The sequence below is a fragment of the Ambystoma mexicanum genome, chromosome 8, assembly GCF_040938575.1.
Source record: "Ambystoma mexicanum isolate Mex_15411 chromosome 8, UKY_AmexF1_1, whole genome shotgun sequence".
Lineage (NCBI taxonomy): Eukaryota > Metazoa > Chordata > Amphibia > Caudata > Ambystomatidae > Ambystoma > Ambystoma mexicanum.
Window position 1 is genome coordinate 341,097,362 of NC_090929.1, and position 13,343 is coordinate 341,110,704.

Here is a 13,343-nt window from a genome sequence, read left to right on the forward strand (position 1 = left end):
TAACTAATCCACAATAGACTTCACTCAGGCTTTTCCTTTTGGATTACCATGAATTGAAGGAATCAGAAATGACTTTTGGTTTTCACTCCCCCGAGCATTTCTGACAACCCACTGCCCCCCACACCCTTACTTACCTCTTGGTGGCACACCTCCTTTTGTGCCGCCATCTCTTGCTTCCCTCTGGGATGCTGGTTCCCTTCACTTATGTGAATGGGAGCCGGCGCGGCAGGGACCTCTTTTTTTTCCAAAATTGTATTCAATACGGAGCAGGGACACCCCCGGAAACCCCTGATGGCATTATAGTGAACAAGGGTGCGGGACACCCCCCCACAGCCCTCGCAGCCCTTGTTCACTATAATGACGCCGAATGGGGGATTTATTAGAAATGTTCTTCTGTAGTAATTTCCGTACAGCCGATTCTTGAATAAATCGCCCATTCGTTTTTTTTAATTCGATTAAATATATTGATTCCTTCCATTATGTAGCCCCCCCCCCCTCCCAGGGTTGGCCAACTTACCCAGACCAATCCACCTACCTTCCCAGAGGGGGTGTACCAGGGAAAATGGTTTACACAGTCTTCAAAGTGGCTTGTAAGCCCCACCCCTTCTTACTATTTGCTACTGCTACATTCCTTACATGGAGGACAAAGTTGGATCTAAGTGGCTGGTGTCCCTGGAGGTTTGGACATTCTTGGAGGCCCCCTTTAATTAGTGGTCGAAGTGGGTGGGAGCGGTTGGGAGCAGTGTTCCTCTACTATTTTATATACATGTTTACTGTTCCTATACTTTCATTTTAAAAATAATTTGTTCCCGGAATGGTTTCGTTTCTAAATAAAGGGGTAGATAGAAGTTGACCTTGCACTGAACGCCCCCTTAAACAGCAGGTGCATATGTTTGGGGGTTTGTATTGTGCATCAGAGGGGGCTTGGCAATGGAGTTTGTGGATAGTGGGGGCAGGCCAGTAGGGAACATAGTCCCACTACTTCTTTTCGTACATTTCGCCCACTGCCTTTAATATCAAAACAAAGTCCCAGGTGTTTTATTTCCTGAATAAGGTCTTTGGAGGTCTTTATTTATTAACACAAATCCCTGGTGGTTTAGTGGGGTCTTCTTTACACACGCTGGCTGCTGCTGACACTGCCAGCTGGACACGTGCTCGTCAGGAGTCAGCCCTCCTACCTCAGGCCTTCCCCCGTGCTCTTCTTCCCCTGATGCAGTCGGTGTTGTCCCGGTCAACGCATCCCAGGGTGTGCTAATTCGCTGCTCTCCGGCGGTGTCTTTGTCGGCACCACCCCCTCGGCACCACTCTGGTCGCACTGCTGGGCTGCCTCATGCTGTTTCTATTCCTGGGCCTCCCGCCAGTGCCCAACTGCAGGTACAGGCGTCCCGCCCTGGGCTTCCGCCTCTGTTCGTCTGGACGCAGCTGGTTCTGCCAAGGTCCTGGTCCCGTATGCAGTCGGGTAAGGAGGGACTGGGAAGGGGCCCAGGGGGCCCACCCCATGCATTCCAGCACCAGCTTGGATGTTGGGGTTTGGGCTCCCTCCCATCCCTGACAGGGCCAGGATATGGTGAATATTTTGGCACTTGCTGTACAGAACAGTGATTGCAATCTCCATTCCACGATGGTGGCCATTGTTCTGCAATTTGTTTTCCATTCTGTTTTTGGAAGAGCAATGTGGGAGGCAATAAAGATAATGTTTATTGAGCTATAATCCCCCAATCATAGTACAGCAAAGAACATATTGTGTCTCGGACAAGATTACAAATGTTGATGGTAAGTACTGTACATTTTAAGTTGACCTGTGGACTTGCAACTACTGTCATTCACACTGTACAGGGGAGCGTGTGAGTCTGGATGGAAATCAAGGGGCGATCACTCTTTGTGCTGCAAACTTTCTGCCCCCAACTGCCCCATCTTGACACTTTTCTAGCATACGCACCGCCCCCGCTGTTTGCTACTTGATTTTTCCATGTCCTTGCTATTGAATCGTAGAGATTTTACAGCGCTGTTTGTGCTTTGAAAGCTGAGAATTTTGCTAACGGATTTGATCACTTTACGGCCCCTGCTTTCGAGTGGCAGTCATTTCAGGACCTATTTATCTAATCCTACATATTTTGGACTTCTGCTACATAACCTCTGACATTTCAAATTCTTGGCATGTCATGTTTCCGGGATTTAATTCCTGACATTTCTAAGACAATTGGGTCACTGAGGTCCTCCCCCCTGCTACTCCTCCTTCCTCTATTTTCTTCCCCTATCCCAGCGATCGATCTTTCTCTTCGTCCACTCTCAATCTTGGCATTACCTTTGATTCCCTCTCTGGTTTCTCCGCTCATATTCTTGCGACTGGTCGAGCCTGCTTGAACCATCTTTTTAACATAGACATAGCCCATCCCTTTTAACTTTTACTTTGGCCACGCTATTAGTCCCTAGTATTATTCTTGCTTGGCTAGACAATTACTCTTCTCTTTCTTGGTCTCCCTGCTTCTCATCTGGCCCCAATTTGCGCTATTACGTATTATAAGCTCTCTTCTCCTAGTCCTATTTTTGATGTTCTTAACTCTTAGCGCTGGCTATCCTTTGAACACCATCTCCAATATCACTTCACATCTATTGTCTTCAAATGCCTTTATGGCATGGCATCTCCTTATCTCTGCTCCCTCATATGGTGGTATCAACCAACTCACCCCTTCGCTCCCAATGCTTCCTTCTTATCTCAGTATCACGACCTCCCTGTGCTAAATCACGCGTCTGTTCCTTTACTCTCTTAGCCCCCAAACTCTGGAAATCGCTACCGCTATCTATTTGTTCCCTTACACTCTTCTCTTTATTTCGCACTCAGCTAAAAACCTTCTTCTTTCTTCATCCTAAGTCATGATATTGTTTTACGCATTTATTGTACCACTTATAGACTGACATGATTTGTGTAACCTATTCAGTGCTTTGGCGGTAAGCGCTATATAAGTAAAAATAAATAAAATTAAAATAATGATTTTCAATTATGTTGCTCCCCGCTTATGGAACTCCCTTCCATAGACTTTCAGGAAAATTCCCCCATTCACTAGTCTTAACATTAAACATAAGAACTTTCTTTTCATCAAGCACTATCGCCCCCCCCCTAATGGCTAAACCCTGGTGTCTCATGTTCTAATGCTTTGCACCCTAACACGAAGAGGACAGTCACGTTGAATATGCGCTTTAGAAATTGCAATACATTATATAACATAACAATTTAGGCCCCTGTTGTTTAATTGCCACTTTTGCAACCCCCCAATCTGGTATCTGACATTTCAGTCTTTTTCTGTTTCATACTTGCCATTTCAACCTATTTCTATCAATCCCCACATATTTCAGGGACCTGCTACATAATCAGACACATCGCTTTACTTTGCAGGTTGTGGCCGTCCACATATTTGTGGGTGGTAAATATGCAGGTCAGTAGTGCCATGTAGGAACACTTTTTTACTTTAGCATAGGAATGTTTTAATGGCACTAAGAGCAAAGCAAACAAAGGTGTTCTTACGTTCTTACGTGGCCATACTGGCCTATATTGGCAAAGCTAGTCTGGACATGATTTCTTACGGTTGCATTCTCTATTTTTACTGGCATTAAGGGCAAAGACAACAGGAGTATGTTTATATGTGAGAATAATTACATATCTTGGTGTAACCAGCATGGACTGGATTTTCTATAATATCTTTACTAACATTATGGGCAAAGCAAACATGCTTATGTTCTTATGTGGAAATAGTTCCAACTAACTTTGGGAGTCCCAGCTCAACCATACGCTGGCAGGGAAATCAATGAAAGCCAACTCAATGGTGTGTATGTTTCCACATACACACCATTGAGTTGGTTTCCATTGCTTATGTGGAAATAGTGGCATATATTGATGGTCAGCAAGGACATGTATAGGCACAGTAAGCATGAACACGTTTGTATATACTGGCAGAATACTGGCATATAGGGGGCACAGGCATCATGAAAATGCATTGGAAAAAGCTCCTTTACACTGTCTGTGACTTGGCATCTAATGGATTTCTTCAAGTCTTGCCTTAGAGGAATGACCGTAAACAGAGTGGCTTTTTTCTTAATTGTTCACAGAAAGCGTGTTGTAAAATGCACCATTTGATCCTGGTGGTTCTATTGGCTCCATACGTGACTGTCCAATAGATCTGCTGTGCTGATTCTCTCTTTTTCATATGATCTGGGTTTTGGAACTGAGGTGCAAACTCTTTCATTGTGAGCATGGCTCTTCTGCATCACCAGCCCACGTGTTGCGGTTCCACTATCTCCCCATCTCTAATGAATGTATGTGTACTTGAGTACCCTCTCAAATATGTGCCCATGGTGCTGCTGCTCCAGTCCTTTCCTTGAACCTGCAGCTGTTCACAAGTAGCAGTGTCCTCTTTGCTGCATCAGTACACAGGTCTGCAGATAAATCAGCCACACACCACCAGAATCACATGTCCAGCAGAGTTGCAGAGTTGCAGTAGCTGAAGTCATATCCCCACTGCATGCCTTAGTTCCAGCTGTACTATTGTGGACCTTTTTCAGCATTTTCAGGGTACAATGGGGAATGTAGGAGTAGAGGGAGTTCTGTTATTTCTAGTCAGCATGACATGGTGGCTCTGTGACCTAGCATCCTGGGAGACTAGAGTCTAAAGGGATGGGGAGTTTTCATGGATCACTCCCAGGTTGGCAAGAGCTTTTCCATTCCCTTCATTCGAGCACTCTCATATTGTTACTCCATAACTACTCCATCACATTTCGTGTGCAGGTTCGCTCACTCTTGCAACTGCGGAATAATCCTTTTCTTGTATAGATTTGTTGATGCTCCAAATCCTACAGACTAACAAAGCTAAAAGAATTACATGTAGAAATATAACTTGCATTTGCTAATTAAGTGCTGGGCTATTATACATTTTTGTGAAATGGACCAAAATACACGCACATGTGCTTAAGGGGCAACAAACATGCCTAACTAAATAACCTATTTGTATTATTAGGGAACATGTGAACTGTGCAAGAATCCTTAACATGGTCTGTATTTTCTTTTCGCAGAAGATTCTGCTGCCATTTTCTCTACTAGAGCCCGTCAACGACCCCAAGGCCGAAAATAGGGTAAGATTGCCATGTTCAGATCTGCTGATCGGTCATGAAAGCTTTAACGCTACATTTGTTTTTGTGAATCCATTTTACCTCGTTAGTTTTGGCTATTAGGTGGTGCTGAAAGTGCTACCTTTAAGCCGAAACTATTGTCATAAAAATAAGAGATTTAACATAGCAGCTTCAAATAGGGGCTTTGACTGAGGGTCTCTAATGCTTTTCAATGCAGGGGTCATATGAGGATGGATTTGTGTTGTTTGGCTATGTGTCCCACCCATTTACTGTCCATCACTAAGTCAAATCTATGTGATTATCTGCCCATTCCCACCCATCTCCACCCTAAACCACACCCCTTTTGCACTCTTTCTCTGAATTTGTATTGCGTGCTGAATTTGTCAGCCATTTGTACTTCTAAAAGGCGACCACCATATGTTAATGTTAAAAAAAAGTTATTTGACTCATTTTCGCCAGCTTTTAAGTTATGTATCATATGTTAATGTATTTTCTTAAAATGATGATGGGTGCACACAAACCATTGATTTTTGCCCTGGTTTGTTTTCTTAAAACTATTGAACTGGAACTAAATTTATTTGCAATTTAGCATGAGGTATGGTCTTAAATAAGAGCAGAAACTGTATCACTTGTTTGCCCTACTTGACAGAACTTTCATGAAACCCGGTAATGATTTTATTAGCAAAATGTGCACAATTTTGATTCTACAATAATTTGCACATAACATATTTTGCACAAAGATTGTTTTTAATGAAACAACGATTATGGAATCTCAATGATTTTGATTTGCAGTTTGCACAATTCTTAACTTTTAACAACTTTTAACAACTTGCACATTGAATATTCTTGCAAAAAGATGGTGATTGTCCATAGTGTTACCTAAACTAAATGTGGCCATTTTAACATACAATGTTTGCTAACACCCTTAAAAACTGCACAATCTAGTGAGACGTAGGACGCACTGTTCCACCTAAAGCGTTGATTTTAAGATCTTGACTCAGTGATTATTATGAAGTATTATACATCACGTATTTTGCACATTTCCTGTGAATGATGGGATAACTAATTAATTAACATTAAGTAACGATTTTTATGTTATTCGTATCTTCCTATTTAAGTTGTACTACTGAGTATAGCGAATTGAACATTTCTTGAAGAGAGTTGTGCTACTTTCTATCTTTGAAAGATGTTTTTAAGTGAATTGAATTTTTTTTTATGTATGTATTCTGTTTTGTAAAGGTTTTTTTAAAACCATAAACAAAACAAAAAACAAAAACATGTATTTTCTTTTAAAAACAAACAAGTTACTGTAATATATATATATATATATATATATATATATATATATATATATATATATATATATATATATATATATATATATACACACGTTTTTTTGTAAAATGTGCCTGGAAATGTCCATGGACTGATTTGTGGGTGGTCCTTGAGTGTCTTGTGATGTAAGCTGTACCTGATTGGATGTGCAGTAAGTGATGTCAGCATTATATGACTGGCTCTCCAGTCTGTATTTATTTCCTCAAGGCAGCCATTTTCAAAATGTGCACTGCTAATGGAAGAAGCGATTGGTTCCAAAAAAACAGACAGCCCCAGGACCACTGATATCTGAACTGGAACCGTGCACTTGGCAGCACGGCTTATCGCAATTACATTCTGGGGAAGGAGGGGCACACTGGTGAGTGGACGCGCCAGCCCTCTTCAAATACAGCGCAAGTTCTGGGAAGCCACGTGAGCAGAGAACTTGTGGCCTGGGCTGCCCCGTGGACGGCGGAGGACCGGGGGAAATAAGCGCTTGAGTGACATTCACCTCTCAGTTCACAAGAGAAGCAACACAAAATTGGCTCAGAGTTTGCCAGCTGCTTGCACCAGCGGCGAGATACTTGTTTTATTTTCCTGCCAGCTTCTGCTCCTTTATTTTTGCGACCTCAACACAGATGTCGTGGGTGTAGATAGCAGAGGGGAGAACAGTGCCCAGTGCCGAGTCCCACCATTAAAGAGCAGGCCCATGAAAGGCCGACAGATGGCCTGGAATGGCCCCCTCCATGGTGAGGGGCATTGGCAGCGGTAAGCACGCCAAGCCCCGGGCCCACACATTGCACGGGAGATGGCTCTGATAAAACTGTCCTCGCCTGCACAGTGATACTGGTTCCTGTGACAGAGAATACATCTTTAAATCCTACATTGCGCAAGAAGTTGCTAGTGGGGTGAGGCCGTAAAGGTAAAGCAGGGGGCCAAGTAGTGTTTCCGGGCTCCTCATTTGTCCTGTGTCAGTGATGAAATATTCTGACAGGTCAGACCCTTTTCCTCACGTCACTTTGCATTCTGGTGCTTGTAGTATCCCCAGTTTCCATTGTTATTCCAGCACCACAATAATGGCCATGTTCCAGTGTGGCTCCAGCGCGCACTGGGTGCCGACACAGGAAAGCATGGCGGATACGTTTTATTTTCATTACTTTCTTTTCGTTTTGAAGGTAATTGTAAATGAAATGTATTGGCCACAAGCGACCGCTTTATAAAAGCTTCTTGTGCGTTATCTCATTTGTGTAAACATTATACGGGGGCAAAGTGTGTTTCCTGCCCTTGTTGCTTCAGAAGTAAGGGGGCACTTGCCCCCTCTGCCTACCTGTACTCGGCACCTATGGTATTCAGTTTATCAACTCCAAAAGGACAAAAGACTGCGATGGGATTTGAGCTTGTGCCTAAATGTTGCACACAAATCGTTTAAGCGTACGCCGAGTTCAGTGGAGGATTTAGCAAGCAGAGTGGACTGTAGATCAGGGAAAGCACTTCTCTAATGCAATTATTCTGAGCAATCTCGTGTGTCTCAAATTATAAATATATTAAATGCAGATATGGGACAAAACAACTATGCAGAAGACTTCATAATGAAATGACCTTCTCTCCCTCCAACCTCAACCCCTTCTAGACTCAACACGCCATATTGTTCTATGTACAGCACCTCATGTTGAAGTTGTTCTTGCATCATCAAGTCTTAAACATAAACAGCTTGGCAAGGAACACATCTAATGCTAATTATACCAGGTCAATTCAAGTACCACCCTGAAAATGTAATGAATTCTGAAATTGAATCATCCGGCACCCCAAAAGAATTCTGTCCCTGTTACTATCTATGGGACACCTTTCAACAACGGACACATCAAAAGAAATCACATAATGCAGCGAACTGTGCGGTTTCACGTTATGAATACCATTTCCTTTAGTATGTTTTAAACAATAAGAATGCTTAATGGGATTTTGCATAATGTAGCACAATATGAGTAATTTTTCCTGGTACTTGAAAAATAGGCACTCAAATGGTACTCATTTTATTAATCTCAAAAGGATGAAAGGCTGAGGTGGCCTTGCCAGGAATTGAAAATATGACCAGCAAGTTTCTCGGTTGGTACTCAACACAGACATTTGCAACCTTTGACGTTCCAGTTGTTTTGGACTACAACTACCATCAGCCCTAGCCAGCATAGTCAATGGTGAAGGATCATGGGAGTCATAGTTCAAAACATCTGGAGAGCCATGGGTTACAGACACTTGATTCTCCTGAGACCTCTCAAACGTTTCTGGTGCTTTCAATATTTCTTGTACCACAAAATACTAAAGTGATGGTTGAGGTTTTAAGGAAGTACCAGGAAAATGTTATTTTGCACTGCTCACTATAATAGTGGTACTGTTGGCATATGATGAGGGACACAAAGCATGTGGGTGTTTCATTATTTACCCACACATTAACTGCCCATGGCCATGCTAACCCTGATGGCCGTTCCCACCCACTTCCTGCTCCTTCCTGCCCAAAGCATATACTCCTGGAACATCTTTGAGCTAACTATATCAAATATTACCATCAAACTTTCTGCATGAGGTGCCTGACTGTATTTTTTCAAAGCAGTCTTCTGAGAGTTAATGACTTAATTGGATCTGGAAAAGCACATCTGGTGTAATAAAAATGTCTTAACCAGGTCTGCCTTCATCCACCAGATCTATGCGTGCCCTTCACTGAAGTCTTGTTCAAAACAAGCATTGGCAAAGGCAACAGTTTTGTCTTGTGTGTAGGCTTTAGGCATTTGCCAGACACTGCTATTATATGCCCAGGTACTTGCTCCATTGTACAGCTGTTACCATCGATGGCCAGTTAATACCACTACGGCAGTGCTATTGCTCTCTCTCTCCCTGCACACATTGCCGATCTCTCTGCCTAGGCATGCTGTCGCTAGCTCTCTTCCTGCATACGTTGTTGCTCTTTTTCTGCGCGTGATGTCGCTCTCTCGCCCCGAGAGCACTGTCGCTTTCTCTCTCTTGCCACGCACGCTGTCGCTCTCTTGCTCTCCCCACGCTTTCCCTACTCATTTCATTGCACACCTGCACCCCTTATGGTATCCTCCTTTAAAACATTGCACTCTCCTCCTTGCACCCTGGTGCCTGTAAACGCAAAATGCAAATAACAGTAAATGCTAACGCCAATGCTGGTTTTTTCTTCTCATCACGATCATGATAATGTCACAGCCGCACCAAAGATCTTTGAATAAACAAAGCATATCCGTCAATAGTCACCATAACTCAAGAATGTTAGAAAAATTACGGATTATAGGGCAGGGATCCTGGTTGCGGACCATCAAAATGGCCGCCTGTTAAGATCACCGAGCCTCTGCAACTGGCAGTGGGCCCGACAGCATAACCGAAATTACAACACTGGGTTTCTAGTTGGGATCCAGTCCTTTCTCACACCAACTTCCATCGTCCACCCCACGTTGCTGAGAAGGCTACTCCCCCCAAAATCCTACTAAACTTAATAGGTGCCGGTATGTTCTTGATTCAACTTTTGTAGTTTAGTCTCTGTCAGGCCCCGCAGAAGGAACTATAGGTTCATTTCTGCATGTATGTATTCAGAGTTTGGTAGAGTGCTAACTTTCACCCTAAGGCATCATGGGACAGTAGGAGGCAGAAAGCATGAATGACGTGATATGGGTCAGTGAACACTGCCTACAAGTCCAGCAGCAACAGCACTCCTGGTCTTCCTCTTCTTCCTCCATCCTTCGCATCCCTTCACTCATCAGGACTAGCTGTTTGTACGGGTTCTGTACTTTGGGCCAGTCTAAAACCAAACTGGTCCAAATCAAGTAAGTTGGTGATCTCCATATGCTGCTGACGTTGATAAACTACCACAAGTTCAAGCTGTTTTGCCAAATGGGGCAGTAATCAGATCAGACTGAAGTTGCTGGGATCTGTAGGATTTAAGGAAGCCTTTTTCAGTAATGGTCGCACTACTGCCTGTTTTCAGACTGATGGGAACATTCTGATATTCAGCAAAGAATCGAAAAAGGAGAGAATTTGTTTTTTGAATAACGGCAGGATCTCCTTGGACACCTTAGGTGTTAGTATGTCGAATGGGCATTTAGAAGAGGATAAAAGATTGAGTACATAGCCCTCCTCAAGCTTTCCAGAGGAGTTAAAGATCTGTTTGGGAGGTGGGGATTGAGTCAACGGCTCAATATTCCTAGTCTGCTGGAAACTAACCTTGCTCTGTATTCGTTCAGACCTTACCTATATGTGCTCCATAGAATCCAAAACAAGTTAAGACAATGTCTCTCTGATCTCCCCTGTCTTAAAGCAGCTCCTGCGACTCCCAGAGGAATATTGCATGGCAGTCCATCTTCTCCATCACTGACGGTATTGTGACCAGGGCAGAGAATCTGACTATCAAAGGAAAATGCCCCACGCACCCGCCCGCACCATGCGTCGCTGGTGTTAAGCACCAATCAGTCAGCACTGAACCCAACTTCACACAAAACAGTGGGATGAAGCCGTAAGGATTGAGGGTCACTACACTGATATGCCTTTAACACTCGCCTGCGTGCCAAACCAACCCTCCCCTCTTTCCAGAAGACTTTTACAACAACACTTCCTCACCTGGGGTCTTACAAATCCCTCTCCCCCAACCCATTATCCAAGAAAGTTGCAGGCCCCTCCACCTGCCCACAGGACCCAGAAAAAAATAACCTGTTGAGCTCTAAATCCACAGCCCGACATCCCCTACTACAAGGACAGCAACGTCATCTCTGTCCAGATGCTTAAGAAATTCAGCATGATGGAGTGGGAGTAAGATGACACCTCAGTGCTCAACAAGACATTTACATAAACAAATACAGTACAGTCACTTGAAAACAATGGCATCTACTCAATTGGCTTCTCTGCACCTGCACATGGGGCGGCTTAAAATCAAGTTATTACACTGTTCTCCTCTCATGAGGGTGGCACCACTTTTGTGCTCAGTGCGTATTTGTTCTGTTATTTGGAAGGCGAGAGGCAGTCAATGCCCTTCCATTAGAATCCAGCCAGTATTTAGTGGAAAGGCCACACTTTTCTGGTCCCAGGCTTGGATTGTAGTATGTGCTGTGTGTGGCCATAAAAGGGGTGTCTGGCAAAGTCTGGTCGCTACTGTCTGCCGCTGAGTCTGCGTGTGCTGGCCCTGCCGTGCTTCCTCTTTAGCGTCAGCTGTTTGCGCCTGCTGCTTTACCATCTTCGGTGATCCTGGTTGTGAGGGCGAGTGAAGCACCACCTCTGCTGCTCCCCACGTGGGGCAGCCCACTCACCTGCCTCCTCCTCCTTGTGGCTGTTTCCATTGCCTTGGAGCCACAGACTTTGGCCACGAACCCTTTTGGCCCGGACCTATTTTACATCCCATCCTGGGAAAAGCCTAGGGCGAAGTCTGGCAAAGTCTGGTTGCTGCTGTCTGCAGCTGAGTCTGCATGTGCTGGCCCTGCCGTGCTTCCTCTGTTTGCATGCTGCTTTACCATCTTCGGTAATCCTGGTTGTGAGGGCGAGTGAAGCACCACATCTGCTGCTCCCCTTGTGGGGCAGCCCACTCACCTCACCTGCCTCAACTTCCTGGAGGCTGTTTCCATTGCCTTGGAGCCACAGACCTTCCTCCCTTTTGGCCCGCACACCGGCCCCAGACCTATTTTACATCACATCCTGGGCGGGGAGGGATAGCTCAGGGCAACACGTTCGTCTTGGAAGCAAGACAATGTATCGCAACACAGGTTCAAATCCCGGGCTCGCACTTAGAAACTGGTGCCCGGTTTTGAGCATGTAAGAAAAGAACAATAAAAAAAATAGCGCCGGGCAAAGTCCAGCAAAGCCTGATTGCTGCTGTCTGCAGCCGATTCTGCGTGTGCTGGCCCTGCTGGGTTTCCTCTCCAGCATCAGCTGTGTGTACCTGCTGCTTTACCATCTTCAATGACCCTGATTGTGAGGGCAAGTGAAGTACCACATCTGCTGCTCACCTTACGGGGCAGCCCACTCACCTTCCTGCTCCTCCTGGACGCTGTTTCCATTGCCTTGGAGCCACAGAGTTTGGCTACGCCCCCTTTTCACCCACCCATCGACCCTGGAACTATTTTACATCACATCCTGGGTGATGCCCGGGGCGAAGTCCGGCAAAGTCTGTTCGCTGCTGTCTGCAGCTGAGCCTGCGTGTGCTGGCCCTGCCGTGCTTCCTCTTCGGCATCAGCTGTGTGTACCCGCTGCTTTAACATCTTTGTTGATCCTGGTTGCGAGGGTGAGTGAAGTACCACATCTGCTGCTCCCCTTGTGGGGCAGCCCACTCACCTCACCTGCCTCCTCCTCCTGGAGGCTGTTTAAACGCTTGAAGCCACACACTTTGGCAACATTTTTGGCCGGCCCATTGGTCCCTGACCTATTTTACATCAAATCCTGGCCAAAGCCCAGGGTGAAGTCTGGCAAAGTCCAGTTGATGCTGACTGCAGTTGTCCACTGATGGACGCTGGCATCATGCTCCTCAATTGTATTGTTTATTTATTTATAGAGCGCACCGGGCCATTAGGCAACTGGGCGCCTGTGAAATCTTAGGTTACAGTTACATAAATATCTTACATTTCTTATTGTACAGTTACATGAATATCTTACATTTACAGTCACGGTATCAGTTACAAGTGAAGGTTATATTAGTATTTACAAAAACAACTTGAGGCAGCATTAAGAGTGGAGAGATGTATATGTGCATCACAGGTAAGGTTCCTGATACTAAAATGACATATATGAGGTGTACATTTACAGTTGTTCACAGAAAGGATTCGAAGAGGTGTAGATAGAGGAAAATTAGCGTAGGTGTGTTGATTTCAACACGGGTGTCTCGGTAGGTGGAAACCGGTCAGTCAAAGGTAAAATGTCAG

At 44.7% G+C, this 13,343-nt stretch overlaps 1 protein-coding gene across 3 annotated transcripts in view; it reads left to right on the forward strand.

The window, feature by feature from the left end:
* Positions 1-13,343, forward strand: part of NOXA1 (NADPH oxidase activator 1) — a 288,049-nt gene that overhangs the window by 175,666 nt on the left and 99,040 nt on the right. For all 3 annotated transcript variants that reach the window (XM_069609785.1, XM_069609784.1, XM_069609786.1), the window contains one exon: positions 5,065-5,124. In XM_069609785.1, coding sequence (XP_069465886.1) covers positions 5,065-5,124 — 60 coding nt within the window. The remainder of the gene's footprint in view (positions 1-5,064; positions 5,125-13,343) is intronic.